At 42.1% G+C, this 20,277-nt stretch overlaps 1 protein-coding gene across 11 annotated transcripts in view; it reads left to right on the top strand.

The window, feature by feature from the left end:
* fbxw7 (F-box and WD repeat domain containing 7) overlaps positions 1-20,277 on the top strand; it is a 632,150-nt gene that overhangs the window by 608,887 nt on the left and 2,986 nt on the right. For 6 of the 11 annotated variants that reach the window (XM_086011787.1, XM_086011771.1, XM_086011760.1 and 3 more), the window contains 4 exons: positions 7,694-7,810; positions 13,166-13,347; positions 13,551-13,776; positions 16,860-17,070. In XM_086011787.1, the coding sequence (XP_085867913.1) occupies positions 7,694-7,810; positions 13,166-13,347; positions 13,551-13,776; positions 16,860-17,070 (736 nt within the window). Of the gene's footprint in view, positions 1-7,693; positions 7,811-13,165; positions 13,348-13,550; positions 13,777-16,859; positions 17,071-17,189; position 20,277 lie in introns of those variants that run through there. The other 5 variants (XM_086011776.1, XM_086011765.1, XM_086011807.1 and 2 more) reach the window with 3 other exon arrangements.

Raw genomic sequence — 20,277 nt, 5'->3', positions numbered from 1 at the left:
ATTGCCGTTCAGATAATCTGGCTTCCTGTTTTCGCCACCAAAGTGGATAACCTCACATTTATCCACATTATACTGCATCTGCCCAATCGCCCAACCTGTCCAAATCATCCTGGAGTTTCTCTGCATCCTCCTCACAGCACACACGCCCACCCAGCTTTGTGTCATCTGCAAACTTGGAGATATTACATCTAGTTCCCTCGTCCAGATCATTAATATATATTGTGAATAGCTGGGGTCCTAGCATGATCTCTGCGGTACTCCACTAGTCACTGCCTGCCACTCGGAGAAAGACCTGTTTATTCCAACTCTTTGCTTCATGTCTGCCAACCAGTTCTCTATCCAAGTCAGTACCTTGCCCCCAATCCCATGTGCTTTAACTTTACCTACCAGTCTCTTATGCGGGACCTTATCGAAAGCCTTCTGAAAGTCCAAATACACCACATCCACTGGTTCTCCCTTATCTATTCTACCAGTTACATCCTCAAAAAAAAATTCCAGTAGATTAGTCAAGCACAATTTACCTTTTGTAAATCCATGTTGAATTTGTCCAATCCTGTCGCTGTTTTCCAAGTGCTCTGCTATTACGTCTTTTATAATGGACTCTAGCATTTTCCCCACTACCGATGTCAGGCTTACCGGTCTATAATTCCCCGTTTTCTCTCTACCACCTTTTTTGAATAGTGGGGTAACATTAGCTACCCTCCAATCCATGGGAACTGTTCCAGTCTATAGAATTTTGGAAGATGACCAGCAATGCATCTACTATTTCTAGGGCCACTTCCTTAAGTACCCTAGGATGTAGATTATCAGGCCCTGGGGATTTATCAGTGTTCAATCCCATCAATTTCCAGGACACCATTTCCCTACAAATACTGATTTCATTCAGTTCCTCCCTCTCATTAGACCCTATGTTCCCTGACATCTCTGGGAGATTATTTGTGTCCTCCTTTGTGAAGACAGAACCAAAGTATGTATTTAATTGGTCTGCCATTTCTTTGTTTCCCATTATAAATTCCCCTGATTCTGACTGCAAGGGACCTACGCTTGACTTCACCAATCTTTTTCTCTTCACATATCTATAGATGCTTTTATAGTCAGTTTTTATGCTCCTTGCAAGTTTACTCTCATACTCTATTTTCTCCCTCTTAATTAATCCCTTTGTCCTCCTTTGCTGAATCCTAAACTCCCAATCCTCAGGTTTGCTGCTTTTTCTGGTCAATTTATATGTCCTCTCCTTGGATCTTATGCTATCCCTAATTTCCCTTGTTAGCCACGGTTGAGTCACCGTTTTTGTTTTATTTTTATGCCAAACAGGGATGAACAAATTCTGTAGTTCATCAATGCGATCTTTAAATGTTTGCCATTGCCTATCCACTGTCAACCCTTTAAGTAACGTTCCCCAATCCATCCTACACAACTCGTGCCTCATACCATCGTAGTTTCCTTTATTTAAATTCAGGACCCTAGTTTCTGAGTCAAATACTTCACTCTCCATCTTAATGAAGAATTCGATCATATTATGATCACTCCGCTCCAAGGGGCCTCGCACAACAAAATTGCTAATTAATCCTTTCTCATTACATATTACCCAGTCTAAGATGGCCTGATCTCTAGTTGGTTCCTCGACATATTGGTCCAGGAAACCATCCTGTATACACTCCAGGAATTTCTCCTCCACCGTGTTGTTACTAATTTGGTTAGCCCAATCTATATGTAGATTAAAGTCTCCCATGATAACTGCTGTGCCCTTATTGCTCGCATCTCTAATTTCCTGTTTAATGCCATCCCCAGCTTCAGCATTACTGTTTGGGGGTCTGAATACAACTCCCGTTTTCTGCCCCTTGGTATTTCTCAACTCTACCCATACAGATTCCACATCATCCGAGCTAATATCTTTCCTTACTATTGTGTTAATAATCTCCTCTTTAACCAGCAATGCTACCCCACCTCCTTTTCGCCTGTCTTTCCTGAATATTGAATATCCCTGGATGTTGAGTTCCCAGCCTTGGTCACCCTGGAGCCATGTTTCTGTAATCCCAATCATATCATGTCCGTTTACATCTATTTGCGCAGCTCATTCATCCACCTTATTACAAATGCTCCTCGCATTAAAACACAAAGCCTTCAGGCTTGTTTTTTTAACACTCTTAGACCTTTTAGAATTATTTACTGTGGCCATATTTGATTTAAACCCTTGATTTCTCTGACTGCCACTTTTGCTTTTCTCCTTCCTGTCTTTTGCTTCTATCCTTGTTTCCCTTTCCTCTGTCTCCCTGCACAGGTTCCCAACCCCCTGCCATTTTAGTTTAAACCCTCCCCAACAGCACTAGCAAACACTCCCCCTAGGGCATCGGTCCCGGTCCTGCCCAGGTGCAGACCGTCCAGTTTAAGAACATAAGAACTTAAGAAATAGGAGCAGGAGTGGGCCAATCGGCCCCTCAAGCCTGCTCCACCATTCAATAAGATCATGGCTGATCTGATCCTAACCTCAAATCTACTATCACTCTCCATCCCACCTGAACCCATGTGATCTCCCGGGAGAGGCGAAAAACCAGTTGAAAAAAAACCAATGGCCAATTTGGGAGAAAAAATCCGGGAAATTCCTCTCCGACCCATCTAGGCGATCAAAACTCGTCCAGGAGATCACTCTGTCCCTATATTTTCTACAGTACTTACCTTCTGTAAAAGGCGATCTCCACCCCAGCCATGAACAGGAATAGAACCATCTCCTGAAATCTAACACAGAATTAGAACACAAGAAGTAGGAGCAGAACCAGGCTACACGACCCCTGGGCCCGCTCTGCTACCCACAAGGCCATGACCATTCCGAACCTAGACTCATGTCCAATTTCCTGCCCGCTCCCCGTAACCCTTAATTCCCTTCACTTCTAGGAAACTGTCTATTTCTGTTTTAAATTTATTTAATGATGTAGCTTCCACAGCTTTCTGGGGCAGCAAATTCCACAAACCTACTACCCTCTGAGTGAAGAAGTTTCTCATCTCAGTTTTGAAAGAGCAGCCCCTTATTCTAAGATTATGCCCCCTAGTCCTAGTTTCACCCATCATTGGGAGCATCCACCCGATCAAGCCCCTTCACAATCTTATATCTTTCAATAAGATCGCCTCTCATTCTTCTGAACTCCAATGAGTAGAGTCCCAATCTACTCAACCTCTCCTCATATGTCCATCCCCTCATCCCCGGGATTAACCGAGTGAACCTTCTTTGTACTGACTCGAGAGCAAGTATGTCTTTTCTTAAGTATGGACACCAAAACTGTATGCAGTATTCCAGGTGCAGTCTCACCAATACCTTGTACAACTGCAGCAATACCTCCCTGTTTTTATATTCTATCCCCCTAGCAATAAAAGCCAACATTCCATTGGCCTTCTTGATCACTTGCACCTGCATACTAACTTTTTGAGTTTCGTGCACCAGGACCCCCAGATCCCTTTGTACTACAGTACTTTCCAGTTTCTTGCCATTAAGATAATAACTTGCTCTATGATTTTTTCCTGCCAAAGTGCATAACCTCACACTTTCCAGTATTGTATTCCATCTGCCAAATCTCTGCCCACTTACTTAGCCTGTCTATGCCCCTTTGCAGGTTTTTTATGTTCTCACTCACTACTTTCCCTCCCATCTTAGTATCATCTGCAAACTTTGATATGTTACACTCGGTCCCCTCCTCCAAATTGTTAATATAGATTGTCAAGAGCTGGGGACCCAGCACTGACCCCTGCGGAACACCACTAGTTACTGATTGCCAGTCTCTGGCTTCTGTTAGATAGCCCAACTCTGCTTTCTGTTAGATAGCCAATCCTCTATCCATGCCAGAATATTACCCCCAATCCTGTGATTTTTTTATCTTGAGTAATAATCTTTTGTGTGGCACCTTGTCAAATGCCTTTTGGAAGTCTAAATACACTACGTCCACTGGTTCCCCTTTATCCACCCTGTATGTTACTTCCTCAAAGAACTCCAGCAAATTTGTCAAACATGACTTCCCCTTCATAAAACCATGCTGAGTTTGTCCTATTAAATTATGTTTATCCAAATGTCCCGTTACTGTCTCCTTAATAATGGACTCTAAAATTTTACCAACCACAGATGTTAGGCTAACAGGTCTATAGTTTCCAGCCTTCTGCCTACTACCCTTTTTAAATAAGGGTGTTACATTAGCAGTTTTCCAATCCGCCGGGACCTTTGCTGAGTCCAGGGAGTTTTGGAAAATTATTACCAATGCATCCACAATCCCTACCGCCACTTCCCTCGACCCTAGGATGAAAGCCATCAGGTCCAGGGGATTTATCCGCCTTGAGTCCCATTATTTTACCAAGTACCACTTCCTTAGTGATTTTAATCGTATTTAGCTCCTCCCCCCCCCCCCCCCCCCCCCCCCCCCCCCAGAGCCCCCTGTTTGTCCAGTGCTGGGATATTCTTAGTGTCCTCTACCGTAAAGACTGATACAAAATATTTGTTCAGCGTTTTTGCCATCTCCATGTTTCCCACCATTAATTTCCCGGTCTCATCCTCTAAGGGACCAACATTTACTTTAGCCACCCTTTTTCTTTTTATATAACTATAGAAACTTTTGCTATCTGTTTTTATATTTTTTGCTAATTTACTTTCATAATCTATCTTCCCTTTCTTAATCAATCTTTTTGTTATGTTTTTTGCTGTCTTTTAAAGACTTTCCAATCTTCTGTCCTCCCACTAGATTTGGCTACCTTATATGCCCTTGTTTTTAGTCGGATACTATCCTTAATTACTTTACTTAGCCACGGATGGCTATCTTTTCTTTTACACCCTTTTTTCCTCAGTAGAATATATTTTTTTTGGAAGTTGTAAAATAACTCCTTAAATGTACACCACTGATCATGTACCGTCTTACCCTTTAATCTATTTTCCCAGTCCACTCTAATCAATTCCGCTCTCATACCTTTATAGTCTCCTTTATTCAAGCTCAGCACGCTTGTTTGAGATCCAATCTTCTCACCCTCTAATTGAATATGGAATTCAACCATGTTATGGTCACTCATTCCAAGGGGATCCTTTACTAGGACTTTTTGAATTAATCCTGTCTCATTACACAGGACCAAATCTAAGGTTGCTTGCCCCCTGATCGGTTTAGATACATACTGCTCAAGAAACCCATCCCTAATACACTCAATGAACTCATCCTCAAGGCTGCCCTGCCCAATTTGATTTGTCCAGTTAATATGATAGTTAAAATCCCCCATAATTATAGCTGTTCCCTTATTACAAGCCTCAACTATTTCCTGATTAATACTCCGTCCAACAGAGTTGCAACTGTTCGGAGGCCTATAGACTACGCCCACTAGTGTTTTTTTCTCATTATTCCTTATCTCCACCCAAACTGTTTCACTATCCTGCTCCTTTGACCCAATATCATTTCTCTATTATAGTGATTCCTTCCTTTATTAACATAGCCACCCCACCTCCCCTTCCTTCCTGGCTGTCCTTCCTGATTGTTAAATAACCTGGTATGTTTAATTCCCAGTCATGGTCACCCTGCAGCCATGTTTCTGTAATGGCCACAAGATCATCATACCCATATATTGTTATTTGTGCCGTTAACTCACCCATTTTGTTACGAATGCTATGTGCATTCAGATAAAGAACTTTCAAATATGTTTTGTGACACTTAGTTCCTGTTTTTTCCCCTTTTACTACTTTACCTTTTACTCCATACCTTCTGTCCCTTCCTGACACGCTCTTTTTTAATTCCCCCGCTGCTACCTAAGTCTATGACCTTCTCCGTTGTCATTTTTATTATTTGCTCTCTAGAAACCTCCCCCCCCCCCCACTAATTAGTTTAAAGCCCTCTCTACAGCCCTAGTTATATGATTCGCCAGGACTCTAGTCCCAGCACTGGCCAAGTGAAGTCCGTCCCAACGGAACAGCTCCCTCCTGTCCCAGTACAGGTGCCAGTGTCCCAAGAAGCCAAACCCATTTTTTCCACACCAGTCTTTGAGCCATGCATTTAACTCTTTAATTTTGTTTATCCTAGCCAAATTCGCTCGTGGCTCAGGTAATAATCCAGAGATTATTACCCTTGAGGTTCTGTTTTTTAATTTGACCCCTAGCAGCTCATACTCCTTTAACAGAACCTTCTTCCTTGTCCTATCTACGTCGTTTGTACCAACATGGACCACGACAACTGGATCCTCCCCCTCCCACTCCAAGTTTCTTTCCAGCCCAGAAGAGATGTCCTTAACCCTGGCACCGGGCAGGCAACACAGCCTTCGGGACTCCCGCTCTTGACTGCAGAGAACCCTATCTATCCCCCTAATGATACTATCCCCTACCACTACAACATTTCTTTTTACTCCCCCCACTTGAATGGCCCCCTGTTCCACGGTGCTGTGGCCAGGTTGCACATCCTCCCTGCAGTCCCTGCTCCCGTCCTCACAGGGAGTAAGAACCTCGAACCTGTTTGACAAGAGCAAGGGCTGCGGCTCCTTCAACACTACCTCCTGGATCCCTGTACCTGCCTCACTCGTAGTCACACCGTCCTGTCCCTGACCACAGACTACATCTGCATTAATTAATTTCATAGGTGTGACTACCTCCTGAAACATAAAGTCCAGGAACTTCTCCCCCTCACTGATGTGTTGCAGTGTCTGAAGCTCGGTCTCAAGCTCTTTAACACAGAACCTGAGTTCCTCTAGCAGCAAACACTTATCGCAAATGTAATCACCGTGAGCCTCAATGGGGTCCACCGGCTCCCACATTTCGCAACAGTAACACATCACCTGTTCACCCATTTGTACTGGTCCCACCTCCCCCAGAACCAGTTCCAATGTCCCAGGAATTTGAATCCCTCCCCCTTGCACCATTCCTCTAGCCACGTATTCATCTGAAATATCCTTCTATTTCTACTCTGACTAGCACGTGGCACTGGTAGCAATCCTTGGATTACTACCTTTGAGGTCCTATTTTTTAATTTACCTCCTAACTCCCTATATTCAGCTTTTAGGACCTCATCCTGGTTTTTACCTATATCGTTGGTACCTATATGCACCACGACAACTGGCTGTTCACCCCCCCCCCCCCCTCCAGAATGTCATGTGGTAAAAGGTAAACCTTAGTCTTGCCCTAAACAAAAACTGCAGTTTGTGTTGATGGAAAAGGAGAATCAGAAATTTAAATGCTTTTTTTTATAAAAATGTCTAAATCAGGAAAAAAAAACTCCCTGGATTGCTTAATTGGCAACTGCATTGCTCAGTGTGGAACTGAGTTATGCAAACCAAGAATCTCCATGGTTCAGTCTCTGCTTTGTGCTGATCTCAACAGGAGTAGCAGTAGAAGCACTAAAATTGTCCTAATTTTCTCTGGATTTGTGTTGGGATGATGGGGGGAGCGGAACAAAATCAGCCAGGATCCGCAATCCTGATTACGATGCACTGATTTCTGCTAGAGGATCCACGTGTGGAGGTGCGGTGAGGACAGAATTGGACATATCTGTGATCATCTAGTTTGTGAAGACTAACTGTATAGGCTCCTATGTGAAGAATGGCCACGATGACTCTATATTTGAGCATCTGGTGCTGCTAGAACCCTGCTGTCTTCGGGGGTGAAAGCATTAGAATGGTGGGAGCATTATTTTTGTAATGAGAGATAGTTGATTCCAATTTGCCCTGGCTCTGAGTGTGAGATATTCTTTCTCAGCAGGTGCTAAAAGGTCATGACGATCATGTGATCACGTGCCTACAATTCTGTGGTAACCGAATTGTCAGTGGCTCTGACGACAACACACTGAAAGTGTGGTCAGCTGTTACAGGAAAGGTAAGTTTCTTCAGTTCCATCCAGATCCTGCCTGTGAGTTTTCAATAGGAAGCTGTTTAGAAAAATTAAAAGTTAAAATTAGAACAGGGGGCACAAACTATTCTAGTTTTAGAAATTTAGTTTATTTTCCTGTTGGTTGTAACTAAGGAGTCACACCCTGTCTCAAGAAATGTGGGTGAAGCAAAAGGACATTTGTCTTGAGCATATTCCAACCTGGTTAATGACTGTGCTTCCTGTACCCTTTTTATTTGTCCAAAGTAAATTCAAAGTATTTTTTGCCTTAAGGCAGATGCTGAACACATTTTGTAGTGTTACTTTCACCGCCTTTGATCTATACCTACAGTATCCTCCTTCAATCAGTGCACTTGCCCATTTCAAATCTGTTGTAAATTGAAATGTTTTAATCGGTAGTCTCTGTGCATTCAAGCTGATTGAGCTAAGGGCCATCAGTAAACAACTTGCTACAATAACATTTGCCAAGACTGAAAAGAACAAGAGATTGGAATGAAATAATTACAAAAAAGACAAAAGAGAATAATGTACTTTTAAATAATCTCACTGCAGATCAATTGAAGCATGGTTTTATTGTGGATATTATGAACTGAATGCGAAGGCAGAGTTGTGTGAGAATATTTCCACAAAATATCTGAATTGTGAAATGCTCCACCTAGGATTGGAAAATGAAAACCCCTCTGTATTTGAAATTAAGTCTTCTCAGAAGTACAGTAAGTTGGTGTACTGATTCCTGGGATTGATCGACAGTGAGTTCCTGCTCTTAAGTGGAGGTTCCCAGCAGATGCCAAAGGCTTTCTCTGATTACCAGTCAGCATTGACTAGACCTGGAAACATGCTGCAGCTTCTCTCTTGGTCACGAGACGGCTGCATGGCACTGGGGATTTAATGCAATTTTGTCAATTCTTTATCAGAAAAGGTTTTGAATGTATTTGTGGCTCTGCTCTGTGTTGATTTTGATGACCTGAGCAATGAATAACAGTAAGACGCTCCTTAAAACCTACCTCTTTCACCAAGCTTTAGGTCATCTGCCCTTAATATCTTAAGTGGCTCGGTTTCAAATTTTGTTTGATAACACTACTGTGAGTCGCCTTAGGACATTTTACTACGTTAAAGGCGCTATATAAATACAAATTGTTGTAAGGATCCTTCATTTCATAGTACTGCCCCTAGATTAAGGAAAAGTATCAGCCAGGATTCCCACTCCTAATTGGTATCCAGTGGTTCCTGCTGGAAAGTGTTCTATGCGAGTATCAGGTGAGGATAAGATTAGATTTGGCTGTGATGCCCATCTGGTCAAATAGGAATCTAACACACATGAGAAATGGCCATTTTGGCAAGGCACCAAAGGCAATTTGCACTCGTGAGTGTTTGAGTCTCTGCCATCAGGAGAGGTGGGATGCAAATTGGAATTGCACTAACTAAGTAGCATCGATGGTAGGGGGAGGGAAAGAGTGGGTGGAGGTTTGACTGGTCGATTGTGACCTTATTGTGCTCTGTATCCTTTTTGACTGGTCGATTGTGACCTTATTGTGCTCTGTATCCTTTTTGACTGGTCGATTGTGACCTTATTGTGCTCTGTATCCTGACTTCATATCCATTACAAAAGTCAACTTCAGAACACAATTCCCCATCATGTCAGTGAAGTGAAATATACATTTTGCTCATTGCCTCTGCAACAAAATTGTGCAACGCACTAAAGTAAGTTATTGCTAACTTGAATTGCATTTCAACTTGTGCAGTTCAGGTCTCCTACAGTTGGCTAGCTGTTCCAATGGATTTACTTCTGCTCTGAAAGCTCCTTCCAATCTTCTATGATTAAAGCATGCTATGTGTCGGCAAGTTAAATATAGAATAAAATATAGGTTGTTTCATATCTGAACGCTGATATATAGTTTTAGAAAAAGAACATATTTTGATACATTGTCACTATTGGGATTATAGAGAACATTTACTATCATAACTAACTCCATATGGCTGCCTGAGCTCTATGCTGCTATGGATATTGACCCATGTAACCTAGTTTAGCATTTGCTGTGCATTTCTTGAATGCCAGAAATGATGTATGTCATCACTGTACAGCAAGAATGCGCTGAAGTCTTTTATCAAGGTCCTGACAAGTGCGCTGCTAAGATGGGATGATCAATCAGTAGTATGGAAGCAACAGCCTACAGTTTAATGAAATTTCCTAAATTCTCTCTTATGGTTCTCCTGTTGCCCAATATCAGAACCCAGACTGAGAGGCAGGTTAATCTGCAGAACTGCAGTGGTATTAACCTGAATGTCTAACCAGAGTTCCTCTCTTTGGGATGATTTAGCAGAAATGACACAGGAAAATGGTTCAAATTCTTGTTGCCCAAGAATAACAAATGTGGAAAGGGCATAAGGTGTGCTTTCATTATTTCATAATATTTTGAATCCAGGCTTCAATACCAATTTTGTTCTTGTAAATCGCCTTCAAAAATCCAAATGTTTAGAGTATTAAGTCAGGTGGATAATCATTCTAAAGATCTGGCTGGTTTGATGGTATGAGATCAAATAAAGCAGTTTATTATTGTTTGCCTGCGGAAACCTTTCTGTTATTACAAGTACCTTCATCAATACATGAATAAACCATATTGAACAAAACTGCCTTCAGTTTCTCTCGATCTTTTCATTGCTAACTGCTGGCAGGACATCGGCCGTTTCAATTTCTCTGCTCCCCTCTCTCACTCCAACCTACCTCCCTCTGAACTTGCAGCACTCTGTTCTCTCCCATCCAACCCTAACATTATCATTAAACCTGCTGACAAGGGTGGTGCTGTTGTTCAGTGAACCGACCTCTACCGTGCGGAAGCTGAACGCCAACTCTCCGACACCTCCTCCTACCTCCGCCTGGACCATGACCCCACTTGCAAACATCAAGCCATTGTTTCCAAGACTGTCACTGACCTCATCTCCTCTGGTGATCTTCCCTCCATGGCCGCCAACCTCATAGTCCCCCAACCCCGCACAACCCGCTTCTACCTCCTTCCCAAGATCCACCAACAGGACTGCCCCGGTAGACCCATCGTTTCAGCCTGTTCTTGCCCCACGGAACTTCCCTCTTCCTATCTCGACTCTTATTTTTTCTCCCCTTGTCCAGTTTCTTCACAGCTACATTCGCGACTCTTCCGATGCCCTCCGCCACTTTAACAGTTTCCTGGCCCCAACCGTCTCCTTTTCATTATGGACGTCCAATCCCTCTACACCTCCATCCCCCACCAGGACGGCCTGAGGGCGCTCCGCTTCTTCCTTGAGTGGAGGCCCAACCAGTCCCCATCCACCACCACACTCCTCTGCCTGGCTGAACTTGTTCTCACATTGAACAACTTCTCCTCTGACTCCACTCACTTCCTCCAAATTAAAGGTGTTGCTATGGGAACCCGCATGGGCTCTAGCTATTCCTGCCTTTTCATGGGATATGTGGAACATTTTTTTCCAGTCCTACTTGGATCACCTCCCTCACCTCTTTTTCCAGTACATCGATGACTGTATCGGTGCTGTTTCCTGCTCTCGCCCTGAACTAGAAAAGTTCATTCACTTTACTTCCAATTTCCACCCTTCCTTCATCTTCACATGGTCCATCTCGGACTCTTCTCTTCCCTTCCTTGACTTCTCTGTCTCCATTTCTGGCGATCGGCTTTCGACAAACATCCACTACAAGCCCACTGTCTCCCACAGCTACCTGGACTACACTTCCTCCCGTCCCGCTTCCTATAAGGACTCTATTCCATTCACCCAGTTTCTTCGTCTCCGCCACGTCTGTTCTGACGATGCCACCTTCCATACCAGTGCTTCCGACATGTCTTCCTTTTTCCTCAACCGAGGATTCCCCTCTACTGTGGTTGACACGGCCCTTGACCGTCTCCGTTCCATTTCCCGCAGCTCTGCTCTCACTCCTTCCCCTCCCTCCCAGAACCACAATAGGGTTCCCCTTGTCCTCACATTTCACCCCACCAGCCTCCACATTCAACGGATCATCCGCCGCCATTTCCGCCAACTCCAACGTGATCCCACCACCAAACGCATCTTCCCCTCACCTCCCCTTTCAGCATTCCGAAGGGACCGCTCCCTCCGCGACACCCTGGTCCACTCCTCAATCAGCCCTTCCCCTTCGCCCGGCACCTTCCCATGCAAGCGCAGGAGATGCAGCACCTGCCCTTTTACCTCCTCCCTTCCCACTGTCCAGGGCCCCAAACACCCCTTCCAGGTGAAACAGCGATTTACTTGTACTACTTGCAATTTAGTATACTGTATTCGCTGCTCACGATGTGGTCTCCTCTACATTGGGGAGATCAAACGCAGATTGGGCGACCACTTTGCAGAACACCTCCGTTCAGTCCGCAAGGGTGACCCTGAGCTTCTGGTCGCCTGTCACTTTAATTCACCGCTTCACTCCCACTCTGATCTTTCTGTCCTCGGCCTCTTACATTGTTCCAATGAAGCTCAACGTAAGCTCGAGGAACAGCACCTCATCTTTCAATTAGGCACTTTACAGCCTTCTGGACTCAACATTGAGTTCAACAATTTTAAACTATAACCCCTGCTCCCATTTTTCATGCTGTATGATTTTGCCATCCCCATTTGCAACATTTTTTCTTTCCTGCCTCTTATCTTAGCACAGTGTGTTCCTTCAATTCCTTCCTCCCCTCCCACCGCGCCCCACCCCCACCCCTCCTCGTCTCTGCACCTGCTTAATATCTGTTACATCTCCAGCTTTTTCCAGTTCTGATGAAGGGTCCCAGACCTGAAACGTTAACTCTGTTTCTCTCTCCACGGATGCTGCCTGGCCTGCTGAGTATTTCCAGCATTTTCTGTTGCCTTCAGCAGTGTTGGCATTTACTTAGGATTATGAGAATCTGCCATGTTTTTGCACATTGTGGTGTGTTGGATTTCAAAATGAATACTGTTCTATAGTGAGAACATTTTCTGTGTCCATGTTTCAGATTTCAGAATTTGAGACTTTTAAGAGTGAACCAATTCTGTGTTTTTCAAGCTGCTTAACTTAAATCCATCCTAAAAGTAACACAGTTGAAATATGTAAGTTGGGGGACCACACATGGCACTCAATGGTGCTTATCCAAATGACCTGCTTTTGAGAGAAACTTTTAAGGCTTTTCAAATCTCTTGCATTCAAAAGGAAATGATAGCAGAGACTCTGATCCTAACAGCTAGTAAACTGTTTCATACCATACTTAGCTGAGAGATTTAAGGATTCAGTGACATCAGCTTTCAGGACTCTAGCGGGTGTGCATATATTGGGAATGTTGGATTTTCTGTAACAGCTACTTATTTATTTTATTATTTCCCATTTATTTGCAGTGTTTAAGAACATTAGTAGGACATACGGGTGGTGTCTGGTCATCCCAGATGAGAGGCAATATCATCATCAGTGGATCCACTGATCGGACGTTGAAAGTATGGAATGCAGATTCTGGCGAATGTATTCACACACTATATGGTCATACCTCTACTGTGCGCTGCATGCACCTCCATGAAAATCGGTAGGATTATGCTTCCACTTACTGAAATTACAATATTCCTGAAGACATTCCAAAATTGTATTTGTATTAAGTAAACTTGCAATCAGGAGGATATTTCTCTAACAAATGGCTTATAATTTGAAGCAAACTAACATTTAATCTCTATTTGGTTAACTTGCTCTAGTGTGTACCCCTAATTCCATGGCCCTTGTTTAACATTACAGAGTTGTGAGTGGGTCTCGAGATGCTACTCTTCGTGTCTGGGACATTGAAACAGGACAGTGTTTACATGTGTTGATGGGTCACGTTGCAGCAGTGCGATGTGTACAATACGATGGACGAAGAGTTGTTAGTGGGGCATATGATTTCATGGTTAAGGTGTGGGATCCTGAAACAGAAACCTGTCTACATACGCTACAGGGACACACCAACAGGGTCTATTCATTACAGGTAAGAGACTGGAATAATTATTTGTAACATTTTTGCTTTCAAAACTTTTTTTTAAATATGCAAAGGCATTTCATTATATATATACATGATGACAAAGGAATTTGAACGCTAATATTCAGCACATGATGTGTCATGTTACACTTGGCTCTGCATGGCTCAGCATTTTCATAAAACTGGCAGACAGGTGCTTTATTGTTCCATGTAGGTTGCAATTGCTTGGCAACAGTTCCTTACATGGATATTTCCTGATCTTGCTTTTGAGGCTAGGCTTCCAAGTAGAGGCTGGAGTTTTCTGGCTGGTATGGGAAATACAGACCAAAAAATAGCAATCAAGTTACCCTGGGCACCTCCCCAGCTCTAGTCCCATCCCTACAGATTGTTTTCATGTGCTGCTTCATTATGTTGCTTTTGGTACCAGTACGAAAAAGCTGCTTCCAAGTTCTGTTTGAACCAACAATCCAGTACATGGTACAAGTATGCATTCTGAATGTTCTTTTCTGGCATCAAACAGTGCACTTCACATAGCTTTGTAAATGGTGGTTGAACAACTAGCTAATTGTTCATGCTAAGGTCACATAAAAGGGCCACAATAGTGTTGTGTATCAGTTAGATAGTTGGTTATCCAAGGGGGCATTCTTTTTTTCTTTTTGGATAAACTGGCTCCAGGAAGCACCCAGAACTATTTTCAGAAACTTGCTTTATCATGTGCTGGTGCTGATAGTTGAAGAAATGTATGCTTCTACTGAAATAAGTAGTAAGAACAGTGTTTTAATGGAGAATAACTAGCAGCCTACATTCTAAATTGCACAGATCTATAATTGTGCTTTTCCTAACTTTGCGTGTGGCGTGACCAATCCATGGAGGGAGCTGAAGTAACTTGCTTTTGATTTATTATGGATCAGGGCTTTCCACATTTATTTATTTGCTATACATTTTGTAATGTAAATTTACATCCCTAGTGTTGTAAAATGTTCCACAGTAGTAGATAAAGGCAGAACTATCTTTATTACTTGCCGTAGCAAACCTAATTAAAAAATGCAGAGATTGTTGAAAGACTACGGTTACAGTCTGTGTGTAAATCATAAACCACTGTCTGCACTTCTAAAGTCAGACTCACATTGTATGTCTTAACAGCGTTTGTCTGATGCTCCCATGGAGTCAGTTGAAGCCAGTCACCGAGATCTTTTGGGCATAATTTTGGCTGGAATGGCTATTGGTGGGTTTTAGCCGAACTCATAACATGAGAAATAGGAGCAGGAGTAGGCCATTCGGCCCCTCGAGCCTGCTCTGCCATTCAATAAGATCATGGCTGATCTGATCTTGACGTCAACTCCACTTTCCTGCCTGTTCCCATAACCCTTGACTCCCCTGTTTTTCAAAAATCTGTCTATCTCCGCCTTGAATATATTCAATGACTCAGCCTCCACAGCTCTCTGGGGTAGAGAATTCCAAAGATTCATAACCCTCAGAGAAGAAATTCCTCCTCATCTCAGTTTTAAATGGGCAACCCCTTCTTCTGAAACTATGCCCCCTAGTTCTAGACACCCCCACGAGGGGAAACATCCTCTCAGCATCTACCCTATCCAGCCCCCTCAGAATCATATGTTTCAACAAGATCACCTCTCATTCTTCTAAACTCCAATGAGTATAGGCTCAACCTTTCCTCATAAGACAACCCCTTCAACTCAGGAATTAACCTAGTGAACCTTCTCTGAACTGCCTCCAATGCAAGTATATCCTTCCTTAAATAAAGAGACCAAAACTGTACGCAGTTCCAGGTGTGGGCTCATCAATGCCCTGTACAGTTGTAGCAAGACTTCCCTACTTTTATACTCCATCCCCCTTGCAATAAAGGCCAATATTCCATTTGCCTTCCTAATTACTTGCTGTACCTGCATGCTAACTTTGTATTTCATGTACAAGGACACCCAGATCACATTTTCCCACGTTATACTCCATCTGCCAAATTTTTGCCCACTTACTTAACCTATCTATATCCCTTTGCAGACTCTTTGTGAAGTCCTCACAACTTGCTTTCCCACCTATCTTTGTATCGTCAGCAAATTTGGCAACAGTATACTCGGTCCCTTCATCCAAGTCATTAATGTAGATTGTAAATAGTTGAGGCCCCAGCACTGATCCCTGTGGCACCCCACTAGTTAGTTTGCCAACCTGAAAATTACCCACTTATTCCGACTCTCTGTTTTCTGTTAGTTAGCCAATCCTTTATCCAATCTAATATATTCCCCCAAATACTGTGAGCTCTTATCTTGTGCAATAACCTTTTATGTGGCACCTTATCGAATGCCTTCTGGAAATCCAAATACACTCCACCTACTGGTTCCCCTTTATCCACCTTGCTTATTACATCCTCAAAGAACTCTAGCAAATTTATCAAACACAATTTCCCTTTCACACAATCAAGCAGAGTCAACATGGTTTTATGATTTTCTAAATGTCCTGCTACTACTTCCTTAATAATGGATTCGAGCATTTTCCCACTGACAGATGTTAGGCTAACTGGCCTATAGTTTCCTGCTTTCTGTCTCCTTCCTTTCTTGAAAAGGGGCATTACATTTGAGGTTTTCCAATCCACTGGGACCATTCCAGAATCCAGGGAATTTTGATAGATTACAACCAATGCATCCACTGTCTATGCAGCCACTTCTTTTAAGACCCTAGGATGCAGGCCATCAGGTCCGGGGACCTGTCGGCCTTTAGTTCCATTAGTTTGCCAAATACTTTTTCTCTAGTGATAGTGATTGTTTTAAGTTCCTCCCTTCCTTTTGCCCCTTGATGATCTACTATTATTGGGATGCTTTTAGTGTCTTCTATCATAAAGACGGATACAAAATATTTGTTTAAAGTCTTTGCCATTTCCCTGTTTCCCATTATTAATTCCCCAGTCTCACCCTCTAAGGGACCAACATTTACTTTAGCTACTCTTCCTTTTTATACACCTGTAGAAGCAGTAACATGAAAACAAAAGGGTGTAATTTTTTTTTCATTGAAAACTATTTCGTGCTGTTTCCCCCTTGAATCTAAAAGCAGATGTGTATTTCTTTTCCCCCTCAACAATGTAGTTTGATGGTATCCATGTAGTAAGCGGTTCTCTTGATACCTCTATTCGTGTATGGGACGTGGAGACTGGGAATTGTATTCACACATTAACAGGACATCAGTCGTTAACAAGTGGAATGGAACTGAAGGATAACACCCTAGTGTCTGGAAATGCAGATTCAACAGTGAAAATCTGGGACATCAAAACAGGACAGTGTTTACAGACATTACAAGGTGAGTCTGAAAAAGCACCTTTCTTTCTACAGCAAGACTCGTTGAATTGAAATAGCCTTAAATATTAATGTTTTCATTCCAGTAGTGGTGAATCTTAAATATAGTTCTGTTTTCATTAGTACAGCTTATCTTCAAATTATTTCTTACTTCAAAGAAGAGCAGGGGAGTTAGCCCCGGTGAACCGGCCAATATTTATCCCTCAATCAACATCACTGTCTGGTCGTTATCGCATTGCTGTTTGTGGGAGCTTGCTGTGCTGCGTTTCCTACATTACAACAGTGACTACAATTCTAAAGTACTTCATTGGCTGTAAAGTGCTTTGGGACATCCTGAAGTCATGAAAGGCGCTATATAAATGCAAGTCTTTCTTTCTTCATGCTTGAATATTTGAATCTTGAGAAATGCTAGAGAAACTGATTGAGAAAGCGTGATTGGCAAACTACAAGCTCAGATGATAAATAAAAACTCTTATCACGTAGTGGCCATCCATTTTGAAAATTATACAGTAATTACACTTTCCAAGCCAGGTTTCAAAGCATATGTTCCTTTATTTAACATAATTTCCACATGTGTGATCTCCCAAATGTATAGTTTAATTTAAGTTTGTGAACAAAGTGATCTTGGGTTATTTGGTGTTTTTATGGTAAATTAACATTAAGTCACACAACCAATTGTAAAAGAGAGAGATAGAAGGATCTAACGTGGCTTGTAAACATGTAGTTAAATATTTCCGAGCGACTGAGTGGGTAAATCGACTGGACGGTGCTTTACTGAGCCATCCAGGCATGGAGGTTCCAGGTTTCATCTTTGGTCTAACCCAAGGCAGCAGTGGGGTTACAACAGTTTTTTGTGTTCCTGATTTGGAACAACACAGATCAAGAGAAAAATGAGCCACAGTTTGCAATCCTAGTCTCTTATCATGTTGGTGCCGTATGAGAACAGGATTGGAAAATTGTAGGTTTGACGACGCCTTCCCATCCTTTACCTTTGTGGCAGCAGTGTTTTAATCCACTGGAATCCATTGAACCAGGTTGAATATTAACATTTTTATGAAAGATTCCTTAAAATAAACTCAGTAAGCCTTGGGTTTGAACACCTAACCTCCACCTTTATGACTGTGACAATATTGTGTTAATACAGTTAGTCCAAACTGTCAGCCACAAGGTAGTATATCTTAAAATATGTATGGAAAAATTCCCTTAAACTCATTAAATCTCAGTTTACATTAGGAGGTATTATACCACACGTATAGACTGTAAATAGCTGCATGGTAGACAATAGATCTGAATTCATGTATATTTGGAAATGTGTAAAGATGGGGCCAGATTTTGCTGAAAAAATAACGGCAAGGAAGAGATACCCTGTGAATTGCAAATCGGCACCCGTTGCTGGCCGATTTGCGCCACTCCACTGTTAACTTCATGAAAATCATGGGATGCTACTGCATTTGCACATGAATTGTCAATTAAACTCACCATAGAAAGTTAAGTCTGGTAATTAGCAGCATAAGTACCCTTTTAGCAATGTGTTAATTGTTAATGACTGCCAATCAACATCTCTTGCCCAGAAAGTGAATAATTATAAGTGAATTGTTTTGAGATTTTAAAAATGTCAAATTTTAATTTTTCTTTCTTAATTTTCCTTTGTCTTTTTTTCTCTCTCAATCCAATCTTTCTTTCCCTCTCTTTCTTTCTCTTTCTGTACCTGATTTGACATTGAATTCACCCACTCTAATTCGCCCTCCTTCTCAGTCCTTCCTCTGTTTACTTCTCAATCCTTTAATCTCATTGGTTAAGGAGATACAGTGTGTCCTGTTGTTCACCATGGTCCCAGATGCCCTGTTGCTCTCACTGCACCATTATTCGCTCTTACTTCCAGCAACTTTGTGGGCAAAAAATATTAACATCTAAATGTGCAAGAACAAGTTGAGAGGCCCCGCTCCAGCAAAATCTGGCCCATGCTCTTTTTTTGACTAAAACTCTGCAAATTTTGTGTTATTCTTGAAAGATGATGAGCAATCTGAAATGTTGCCGGTTACTGGTTACAATACTTATCAATAATTGTTAACTTATTTAGATAGTTGAATGGGAATGCCCATTGTTGCTTGGCTCTGATACCAAGTATGTTCAGTTGTCCTCTGCCTGTTTGCACGTGTGCACAATCTTGCCCATTTTCACAATCAAAAGCAGACTTGTTACCTGTAGATACATTGGAATTTGTGAATCTTACAAATGGAAAATTGATACTGATCTGATGGGAAAGCATGTTGGACCAATGTGCTGTGCAACTGAGTGCACTCGGAGGGGAAAGGATGCGTCTGGGAGCAATTAAACCCAGCTCGGCTAGTTTGTCAGCTGGAGGGAGGGACAAAGAGAGTGAAACTCCCTTACCAGATTTAACCTTTTAATATGTCCCCGCCTTTAGCTGAGGAATAGCATTTAACAGGTATTTTTATATATAAAATATGTAGGATAATGAGGGATAATTTTCTTATGGAGCAAGAGCCATCTCTCATTTCAGTTTTTTTTTTAAAGTTATAACCTATGGGTTGCAAAATGCCAATGTATTTGCAGTACCATGCATTTTTATTACCAAGAAGAATATAAGCCCTAAGCATGGATTTAGAAAAAAAAAACTGACCATTTATGTTGGAATTATTGACAATGGGGAAAAACTGTAGGAAATCAATTCCTTTAGGCTTTAGCAGCTTTTGGAGTAGGTCAGGCACGACGAGACATTCAGGCTCAATTGGCTATTTGGCTTGTGTGGCATTTGTACAGGTTGGCATAATTAATGAAGGAATCCAGCTGCATGTTCTCCACTGAATATGGAATGAGCTACGGTTGAGTTTACAAATCATCACTGGTGTTAGACATTTTCAGCAAAAATTTAAATCCTAAAATTAACATTTCAAACTTAACAATTTTGTTTTCTAAATAGCTGTAAAATGATGGCTAATTTTCTCTCCTGGTCATTTTCCCAACATTGGTGACAGTAATTTTTTGTATTAAATATTTGAAGTTCATGTAATAATCGCCCTCTGCGCACACGATAGCAAGTTGGAGGCACAAGTTCCAAGTTGATCAAGGTGTGTGAACTCTTGTTCCTGTCACTAACGTATTGAGGTTATGTTGTTACCCAGCTGTTGGTGTATAAGGATGTGTAGCTTTTTGGGGAATGGCTTGTTGATTTATCTTTGTTTTCCTC

This window comes from Somniosus microcephalus, chromosome 2 (genome assembly GCF_052327205.1).
Source record: "Somniosus microcephalus isolate GS21.2 chromosome 2, FLI_Smic_1.0, whole genome shotgun sequence".
Lineage (NCBI taxonomy): Eukaryota > Metazoa > Chordata > Chondrichthyes > Squaliformes > Somniosidae > Somniosus > Somniosus microcephalus.
Note: the sequence above shows the minus strand (reverse complement) of the source record. Positions and strands in the feature narration are given on the sequence as shown.